Source organism: Lineus longissimus, chromosome 5 (genome assembly GCF_910592395.1).
Source record: "Lineus longissimus chromosome 5, tnLinLong1.2, whole genome shotgun sequence".
NCBI lineage: Eukaryota > Metazoa > Nemertea > Pilidiophora > Heteronemertea > Lineidae > Lineus > Lineus longissimus.
Window position 1 is genome coordinate 15,103,733 of NC_088312.1, and position 10,896 is coordinate 15,114,628.

At 40.7% G+C, this 10,896-nt stretch overlaps 1 protein-coding gene across 1 annotated transcript; it reads left to right on the forward strand.

The window, feature by feature from the left end:
- Positions 1–5,792: 5,792 nt before the first annotated feature.
- LOC135488542 (probable serine/threonine-protein kinase DDB_G0267514) lies at positions 5,793–7,094 on the forward strand. Its single transcript, XM_064773177.1, has one exon. It carries the CDS (start codon positions 5,793–5,795, stop codon positions 7,092–7,094), a length of 1,302 nt encoding a protein of 433 aa, XP_064629247.1.
- Positions 7,095–10,896: the final 3,802 nt, after the last annotated feature.

Consider the following 10,896-nt stretch of genomic DNA (forward strand, 5'->3'; position numbering starts at 1 on the left):
TGGACCGGTCCATCTCATAAATATATTCGACAATAATGAAGCATATACAATAGTTCCTGCATTATCAGACCCATGCCTTGAACCTATAGGTAGCTACTCACCATCGTTTGGCATCGACAGAGTTCTGTTCAGTTGCAAAAAGAAGAAGAAAAATAGAGGAACTATATACAACATCGTTCTTTACAAAACAACAAATAGGGTTGGTTTATCCAATAGTGTCACTTTAAAACTCGATAGTCATCGCCATGGAGCATTAGCATTCACTACAGAAGGTGACTTGATGACACGCTACCACTACCGATCAACATCATATAGCTTTGTTTTTTATCGTAAAAGTAATGGATACAAGGGTGAAGTCTATGAAGTTCCAATGCCATGGAAGTTGTCATGGGTCTGTTGGAGCCGATATTATCATTCATTCTTTGGCGCACTTGGAGAAAAGCGATCATTTAGATGGAAGTATCAGCTTGTCGGCTTCAGGGTCAAATGTAAGTTGATGAGGCAATTAGTTTCCCCAGAATCAGCATTCCAGCCTATTAGTCTCCACATTAAAGTGGTCCAAGGTGCTAAGCAATATGAGCGTACATGCATATCACCAAATGGAGACATTCTTCAGATATTCGCAACAAAAGGTGTTCGCAAGGATATAGTTTTGGTATTTTCAAAAAGGGAGTAATTTCACAGCGGATCGAAGACTGGGAGTCATCTTGATTTGTTATTGTTTAATATATGCAGGCATCCGAACTTAACCGGCTCGTGTTATCGTATCGTATGCGATTCATCCTTTGAGACGAAAACTTTGGATCTCAGTATATCAGTAAATCTCTATTCACTTCAAGGTCCGCATCTGCATTACTCTTGATTACTCTGATAAAACAGTGAACACTTTAAACCGGTAGTTTTTTTAACTTGTGCTAAAGCTGCCAAACTGAAAATCCTTACAATCTTTTGGAGAACACTGATTGTATGATTATATACCAGCTTTACCATGTTACTCAAAGTCGTTCAAAGTAGTTGTAAGGCACACAGTTCATCCACATTTCTGTCAGCAATTTTAGGAATGGGTCAAAACTGTAAAATGGGTTCGTCCGCTCAGAATCATGAAAACACGATACGCCGCGCTTTCTTGTTTAGTTTTAGTTGTTATAATTTTTGTATCTCAAGGCGGATGACTCGACTTTCTCGATCCCAGTCGAACATCGAACTTGGGATAATCAAAATGATAAGGCTTTTGGGATAACAGAATGATGGAAGGCAGCACTTATGACGTGTTCCAATAAATCCACATGATGGAAGTCAGTGGAGCTATAAGTATATCAAATCTTCCAATTCAATCAAACGATTTTAAATCACTTGTTATGATATGATGCTGTAATCACTTGCACATGTTTGTTACTAGTCAGTTGAGTGTTTGTGGGTTATTAATTAAGCTTGTCTACCCCCTCCAGTTTAGGTCATGCAGGGTCGCCGCAACAAGGACAAATTACAATTGGCTTTGAAAATCATGGTGATGGAACTTGAGGCGAAAAATGGAATTGTCAGGTCTATAAAGCGATATACACGGCATATCAGTATTTCCCCCTACTTTTTCTTTTACTTTTGATAGTGTCACTCTCATTTTTGTAGTCATGGAGAAGTAGTCACAAAGGCCGAGTTCGGACGTGATCTTGATCGAGTTGGACCTGTGCGGATCGGTTCGGAAGCCTAGAAGGCTACTGGAACCCATGACTGAGCGACTACCTGGTAGTATTTACCACCTTTGTCAGGTATGGTCGTAGGAGATGATTATGCATACTGCGAGAGTCAACGCAGGAACAGCTAGTCTTCGTTGGCCACTGAGATACTATACTGATAAACAAGTTATTGTAGTGATATGACAGCAGGTGAAAATCAAATAAAGAAAAAAAAACACCACCTCCTTTTATCAAAACCGGTTAATTTGTGCCCAAAAGCCATATAACTTAGCCAATTGGACGGACACTTCATCATTTTCTTCATTTTTAACATACCTCTCATTCTCAATTTAAAAAAAAACTATATTTTAAATGGAAAACACCATTCGACTGGTATGATGAGACCATGCATTGATCCCAAACTCTTGATCACTGCTTGAATTTGCCACAATAGGATCTGAATGTGCTGACATCGCTCATCCATGTTACTACCGGACTTTTCGTGCTTTTTTTTATTTCATGAGTTCAAAAAGGTTGTCGAAGTGTTTTTTTAAGTCGTTTTCTAAAACATTTTCTAAGACGAGTTTATTTTTGGTGTATTCATTTGCACTACTTTGTAGCGTGTGGGAAATGGCAGTGTGATTCGGTTCGGATGGACAATGATTTGAAGCGAGGTGAATCTGGGCCCTTGAACTGTTAATGGACTCAAAACAGGAATAAATATTTACCTTAGTAATGCGAGAGCGGATCAATACGTAATGTCAGTTTTTGCTGACGAGGCAAAGCCAGAACTCACATCATGCTGAAATCTCGAGACATTGTCGTTAAAACCCTTTGGTAGCTTCCACGTATGTCGGAGTTTTATCGTTATCTGTTACCCCTGACTTGCAATTGAACAATGACAGGTTGTGAATTTTTGTCAGCATTTGGCTTTTTCGACGACATATTTTCTCGTTATACATGTTACACAAATTTTCAGAATTCTTGTAACAGCAATTACAGCAATTGTAACAGCGTTTTTCTACGAAAGCCCAGAAGGCTCATTCGAGTTTCTAATTTCAAATTTCAAATGTTCAATATTTGAAATTTGAAACTTGAAATATCACTTCGAATTTTGAGTTTCGAGTTTCAAGTTATCAAACAACCAATGAGATGCCATTTTACATATCGTGAGGCATCCCAACCAATCATATAGATTTTTATTTCTACCTTTTCATGACCTAAAACAATGGAGTCCATTACTGTCAGAGATGAGGTTGGCGGTGATTCGTTTTGTTTTCTTATAGAAAAGGACGGACAATTTACGATGGAAGAGTTGGGTAAGTCAGGCTGGTTCTGTCGACAAGGCTGCAGCTGCAACACGGATACTGCTGGTTCGACCAACACATTGAGACATAGGCCAACATCTTGTAAACTAGTACTGACCGTGACAGGCAACCTGAAGGCCTATATGTGCAATACTAGTATATAGGTGTATCGCGGCGGGCTGTGTGTCGGATACCATTGCCAACCTTATTTTCGCATGTGTAACAGTACAGCTAGCTATGGGCATCGTAATGAGCTCAGACCCGTCGGAAACGATAGGGATTGGGTTTCAGCCCGACTAGACTACAGCAAGCCATTTTCTTTCCCTGATCAGCTGATGGAGACGCGTTCGTAACTTCGGTAGTTGTGGTATTTCGGAGGCAGGGGCAGACAATTTTGGAGTGAATAAACTTTGTCTTATCTTATTGCTCTTGATCATGGTTACACAACAGGGCGAGTCAGAAAAAAAACCTACAGACTTTGAAAGTTCCATTGTTCAAAGATGAGATGTATTCAGGTTCAGTGACTCCTCTACTTTGATTTGCATCCATGTGTATGGGGGTTTCCCTCACGTGGACTGAAAAGTAATCAATGTATGTAACAGGCTCAACACTAATTTGGTCTAAAGAGTAGGGGTTCTTTTGGGAGTGTAATAAAGAAATTGAATATCACTACACCGAGCTTTAGCTGCGGGTAAACATTACTCCTCTAATTGCACTTCTTTGACAAAATGAAAGTGGTAGGTGAAGACTCCAATCATGATATTACACAACAGATATTTGATAAGGCTGTTTATGACTGATGTAATCCAATGATGAAAACTTCAAAAATGTACATTATACATGTACAGTGGAACCTCTGTTAGTGGACACCTCTCTATTAAGGACAACCTCTCTATTAAGGACACTAGTTTTGGTCCCAAATTGGTTGTTTCCATCCAATTTGACCTCTCTAATCAGAACACCTCTCTATTAAGGACAGAACTTGTCAGTCCCGAGGGTGCCCTTAATAAAGAGGTTCTACTGTAGTATTAAATTATTACCTTTCTTAGCTTAGCAAATAGGAACCGATTGAATCATTTTACCGCTCATGGAGTGAATAAAAAACAACCTCCCATGAAATATGGCGCGAAAATCTTGCTAACTTTACTGCAGTGTACATCATACGTGTAGCTGTATAGAGAAGTACGCAAGATTTCCGCACCAAAATGATTATACGTTACAAATAATCGATTTAAGATTGGGGTTATGTCATGTAAAATGGGCTGGCAGGTTGACCATCTGGGATTTTGATAACTTTCGTGATTTCTCTTGGAACCTTTTTACCTCTGAGAACGCAATAACTTAAGACTGCTATAAATCGCTGCTCCATTGCCATCGAATGAAGATTTGGTGGTGATAGAAATACCCAAGCCATTGGATCAATGCAACTCGGTGACTTTCCAACAATGCCAAATGTACGAACAAATGGTGGTGATGGCCGTGGGGGGGGGGGGGGGTTATCATAGATTTTGAATGGAATGACCCATTGCAACTGTCATACCTCATATACATGCCAACTCATTTTGCTTAAATCCTGTTTCAGGTCAGCCATTTCAAGGGGCAACCGCCCTAACGTACACGGAAGAAGAAGAGAGCCAAAGATTTGTGGTTGGTTCTATAGGCGGCGTTTTTAAGATTCCACCGGGTGGATGGGAGAAGCAGGGAAGGAACTATTTTGTTGAAAAAGGTAATAACTTGTTGTTTCCTGCTACTTCACACGAACATTCCGGCAACATCCAAATCGACAGACGACAAAATATATCAGTCACTTGAATTACATGATTGCAAAGTTACATTAAAAACATTCTTCATTCTTTGGGTTGATAGGTTTCAGTTATATACTACAGGTATAGGAGCTAGGACAGCATTTGAATGGTTTGTGTGACGTTAGTTATGTGGTATGTGGTGCACCTGATCGGGGAAGACAGCAGGGGGCAATGTACGTCCAAATGTCATCCAAAATGGCGTCACAGCAAGGTTTCTATCCCCCTTGGGTGAGGCCCTCCCTCATTCAGCTATAATGCACAATAACATTCGACGGATATTCGAAGGGATTCTTGGGTATTACTATTTGACAGATAGCAGTGCCAAGCCGCGGAGGCAGTTTTTCACAGATTCTCAAAAGAGGTGCGTCATTACATCACCTGTACGTTGGATACAGTATAATCTACACAAGTGACATATATTTTGCTATCTGCATGTGGGATACAAGCTGGTGCGAAAAAGTTTGCATCATATTTCTAAATTGGATCTATGTTTTTGTCTTACAGGTTGCATCGACTTCCCGAACGAAGAATCCAAAAATACGGTTTGGATGGCTACACTATAAGGCTCGTGGATATAAACATGTGGCCCTGAAAGACGGTGGTGGTGTGAGGCAAATTCCCTTACCATCTCTTTCATTACAAGTGGATGACATAATAAGGGAGGGAAAAGACGTCTTCTTTGCGGGAGGAACATCCATTTATGGTGATCTCAAGAAATGGCGGTAGCATTGGCCGATTATGGAGGAAACCAAATTGAACGATTCGAAGATAAGCAAGGAAAGCCGGCAAATTTCGGTGAATATCTGAAGGGCCGCGGATTGTACACTTCGCGATGTACGCTGTACCTTATGACCAAGAGCAGGTTGACGCATCTATTTCGAATGCCTCTGCAGCATTTGGGACGGACCCACAAACAAGTAGTTTTGAGACGATCACGCCGCATAATTCATCAGGAGCAAAGACAACTGCCGCCGAAATGCCGCTATCACAAGAAAAAACCTTTAACTATGGAAATTGGTGGAAAGAGTCTCCCACCACAGTCAATGAGTATCACGTTCATCAAGGAAAAGGCATCGGTACACTCAGGGCTACCGTCTGTTGTAAAACTTGGTTCTGTGAGCCAGTGCAAAGAACTATCAGCCACCGACGACCCTGAGTTAATGAACAATAATCGGTATAACCCATGCTTGTATGGGTTCAGGGTATCTAACTTAAGTATTGGAAAAAAGGAACTGATTGATGTCGTGTACTTTGACAGTGAAACAGACGGAAGACTTTCATTCGAGACTAATTGTCTATTTCCATCTGCACCTGAGAGAGTTGAAGGAATCATCATTCACCAGCCAAACGAGGTGTGGGGCTATGACGGCACCACATTTCTTATTGAAATCGTGACAGGATACCATGGTGAGAGCATAACTCAAACTCAGTTTGATTGGGTCAAGGATGGAACAGTTGTTTCCAGCGGATCCTCATGTTTATACGTCGTCAAAGATCCTGGCACATACCATTGCAGAGTGACGCATGGCAATTTTACGGATACATCAAGAAACATCAAGATAGTCACTGTTGCCGCTGTCGAGTCTGCTGCCACCAGTTCACACAAATCCGCCCCGCCTGAGGTCACCATTGACGATCTACAGATTGATCACCTACGTCCGCTCGGCACGGGTTCGTTCGGGACAGTTTACCGAGGAAAGTGGCTTGGATGTGACGTTGCAGTGAAAGCCATCAAATTGCCGAAAAGAGTAAACCAATCAGCCCAGGTAATGAGAATGGTAGAGAGTGAACCAAATATCAATGCTAAGATAAGACACCCAAACCTGGTTCAGTTCTTGGGAGTGTCGAAAGAACCTGACATGATATACTTGGTCAGTGAATTCCTTGATGGTGCAAACATGGAGGATGTCATCTTCGACGACGCCACGAAGCAGCGTATGGGTCTAAAAAAAGCTGACAAAGTAAACGTAGCTCGCATGTCTGCACAAGGCCTGGCATACCTAGTGCACAACCTAGTGCCGCCAATTATAGACATAGACATTAAGCCGGCGAACATACTAATAAGGTATGGATGTTTCACGACCAAGATTTGCGACCTCGGACTGAGCAAGATGAAATCCCTTACGGCAGCTACCACGACCATGACAGGCGTGGGCGCCGGTTCTCCTGCTTACATGGCGCCGGAATGCCTCCTGTTGAATGCGAAGGCGACCTTCAATTCGGATGTTTGGGCTATAGGGGTTACAATGACAGAACTTTTTACTGAGGAAGACGCCTGGTCAGCTGATGGTGAAATTGACCCACTGTAAGTTATCAAAAACAAGATGTTAAAGAAAGAAAAGCCAAGAATCCCAACTCCAGAGCAGTGCTCCATCGGCATTATGAATGCCATCATCTGTTGCACCGATTATGAGGCGGAAAGACGCCCTAACGCAAGGTACATTAAAAGTGTATTCTAAATTTGAGTACAACTGTCTATTGCCACTACTCATCTGAACGAGGTGGAACAGGGTTTGCAGAGAGCAAGAGACTCGACCGAGATGCAATATTATTAAATCCATTCAACAATTCTTTTGACAAGATTTAAGTTTAGGCGGTGACAGTTCATAGTTTCTAAAGTCAATACATGTACTTGTGCCTATCCTCACTCCGTCATTTAAATGCTTTATTTTATTGATTTACTCAGGCAACCGTTGTTTCTCCAGCTGTCTGCTGCTGATGTTTTCAAATGTTATTTGAATGTTTTATTGATTTACTCAGGCAGCCGTGGTTTCTCCAGCTGTCTGCCGCTGATGTTTTCAAATGTTATTTGAATGTTTTATGGATTGACTCAGGCAGTCGTGGTTTCTCCAGCTGTCTGCCGCTGATGTTTTCAAATGTTATTTGAATGTTTTATTGATTTACTCAGGCAGTCGTGGTTTCTCCAGCTGTCTGCTGCTGATGTTTCCAAATGTTATTTGAATGTTTTATTGATTTACTCAGGCAGCCGTGGTTTCTCCAGCTGTCTGTTGCTTATACTCTAAAAACATATTCAAACGGTCACTTCATTAACTGAGGAGTCTCCGCCCCCGAAGTTAAATAGGCACTACCTTAGTCCTAGTCCTCCACAGCGATTGGCTAATTTTTATGATGTACACCTGAATGACCAGTATGATCACACGGTGCTTTATTCTAGGCCTATTGATCACTGGCATGAGCGTGAAGTTAGGCCTTGTGGCCATTGGCTATTTACCTAATGACATGGCATGCGTATTGCCTTATGGTAAATAGATGGGTTGGCTCTGCATATCTACCAGTGACAGTTTGAATATGTTTTTAGAGTATTTCCAAATGCTTTTTGAGTGTAGTTTTACTGATTGATTTATTCATAAAACTGTGGTTTCTCCAGTTGTCTGCCATTGATATTTCCGAATGTTATACTGACTAGACCTTAGGTAATCATTGGTGCTGCTTGTACAATGATGATGTAGTCAATTAGTTAATCGCAAAATAACCTGGTTGTAGAATGTTGTTTGCCTCACTAGTAATTACTTCCACTTCTCTTGTAATGTCCAATATTTTGGTGTAGGCCTATAGACCAATTTCAGAAGAAACTACGGTTCGATTGTTTTCAAATCACTTTCTAATCTGTGAATATAGATACATGTATAATATTTAACATGAAAGTTTTGTTGTTTTCATAAGCGGGAGGCTACTTGATACAGCTTGTCAAAAAAATAGGAGAACGATATCAACCGATTTCTCAGTTGTTCAGAGATACAGGGTGTCAAAAACGTCCTGTCGTATAAGACGCAACTGAAAATGCCTATAATCAAGTGTCACATGCAGAAACGAGTGCAAATAACTTGGAACAAGAGACATTTTCTTCACAAAGCCAAGAATAACTGATATTGCATATAATATATATATCGGGTGGGCATAAAAAATGGGCCGTACTTTGCTGCTGCATTCCTCCAATATCCTTTGTTCAAACCCTCTCAAACTGTAGACATCAAAATGGCATGATGTTGTTAATATACTGACGATTTTTCAGGGCAATAGCTTAGTCTGTACACAGGGTTAAAATGAAAACACAGCCTTTTGATTTTGGTCCCATGAACAGAAAACTTAAAGGATGGAACTGAAATCTGTTCTATATACGTAGGAAATGGTGGTTTTTATTGTATTAGCTGATATCAGAGGGTTTCAGAGATATCGAGTATCAAAGTATGGCCCATTTTTTTATGCCCACTCGATATAACTCACATTCGTCGTTTTGTAGCAATATCTTAGTCTGAGTAATTCTTCAAAATCAGTGGCCAATGTGAAATAATAATTATGACCATGACTTATCATTGTTGTATTACAGTATATTGATATGATTCCTCCATGGGCTTATAAAGGAACGATTTATCCGCATTAGAAAGGAAAAGAAATAGTTTTGTTCCGTTTTTTATATGTGGCTCTCAAAGGTCAATGTTGATCACCACATTCTTAATAGTCCCGTGGATTGACCCCTATGATTGCTATGAAAGGAAGTGTAACTCTAATATCACTTTTAACGAGTACACCTCACTGCAAAGTTCATGTTAGTGTTGTTTTGATGGCAAAATACTTAAGCAAGATTGTGACTTTAACGGGAGTTATCATAAGCTCCTGTACTGGAAGGGACTTCACAGAGACACAGCCATAGGTCCGGGGCTCAGTTATCATATATTGATAGGTCATTGATGAGTTGCTCGTATAGTTCGGCAGCTTCATCCACATCAGTTGGTCTCGAGGTGTTTGGCCTCAGTAGATCGACTAGCTCCAAGAATTCCTCGGAACATTGATTCAACAGATTTGTGTGTCCCTGGTAGATCTGTTGACATCTTCTAACATCATCTCGGTCAACACCTATTTTGAGATCCCGAGTATCGTACAATTCCGGTGTGAAGTACATCACATCTGGTTTACCTCGTGGTGACTGACAATTTCGCTTGACCTGCAATGTATGGCGATTCCACTCGATTGCCACTCTGTTCAGTTCGTTTTGGAGTACGTCCATAAAGCAATACCTCAAGCACTCAACATGAAGTGTTTCGCCGTCTTGGTAAAGGCCACTGTCCTGAAGATCTTTGAAGAAGTTTATCCACCAGTCGGTGTTCTGCCTTCTAAGAACACTCCACCCGGATTCAATGCGTTGGTTAGAAGTACTCTTCCCATACAAGAAACATCCACCATCGGCAGGCAAACCATTAAGTGAATGGAATAATCTTTGTAAGTCTTCTACATCACCATTTTCCGATGGAAACTCGAAATTCGAAGTGATACTTCAAGTTTCAAATTTCAAATATTGAACATTTGAAATTTGAAATTCGAAACTCGAATGAGCCTTCTGGGCTTTCGTATTTTTCTCATGGATATTTCATTGCATGTATGATAAAATAGGAGCTAGGCCCTTTCCATTGATGTCTTCATGTGATTTAATAATTCAATTCAATAATGATTTATTGGAACCTGACAACACAACAAAATATACATAGTCACATAAAAATATGCCCAAAAGGAGGGCCACAAAGGTGTAAAATCTAGACGAGTGGACGCGATTGCCAAGATCAATACACACAGGGAAGCCTGCACAAGTGACACAATCGCAAGCCTGACATTAAGCCGGTATGCAGTTATGACGCTGGCATATCACCCATGCGTCCACGGATGACTGCACAGCATTGTCTTAAAAATGACATGCAGAAATCTACTTTTTTCAAGTCACCTGTTCCGTTCTTGACATGTTGTGTTTAAAATTCTTTCAAAACGAAGAGTTGTATCAGTGAATAAAAACAATTATCTATGGGTTGTGCAAATATGGGTCATGTGGGCTAATATGATGTATCATTGGTTAGACAATATGGTATTGATGACAGGTCTGCAATGTCGTGAATTCTGCTCGAATTTTTGCTTCAACTGGTATTGGTAAGCGTAAGCACTACATAGCCACACCCGAACTCATAACATACCGCTCGCCTCAACACCGTGGGGAGTACGAGTATTCGCTAGTTGAATCAATATCGATCTCCAACATGATGATTTCGATATCAATATTTCGTACTTAAAAAACTCAAAATGTTTCAAAAGCTTTTGTGAAGGTGG

What these genes read in the sequence shown, in the direction of transcription:
- LOC135488542 (XM_064773177.1), top strand. Translation starts at nt 5,793, where the DNA reads ATGGAAATTGGTGGAAAGAGTCTCCCACCACAGTCAATGAGTATCACG.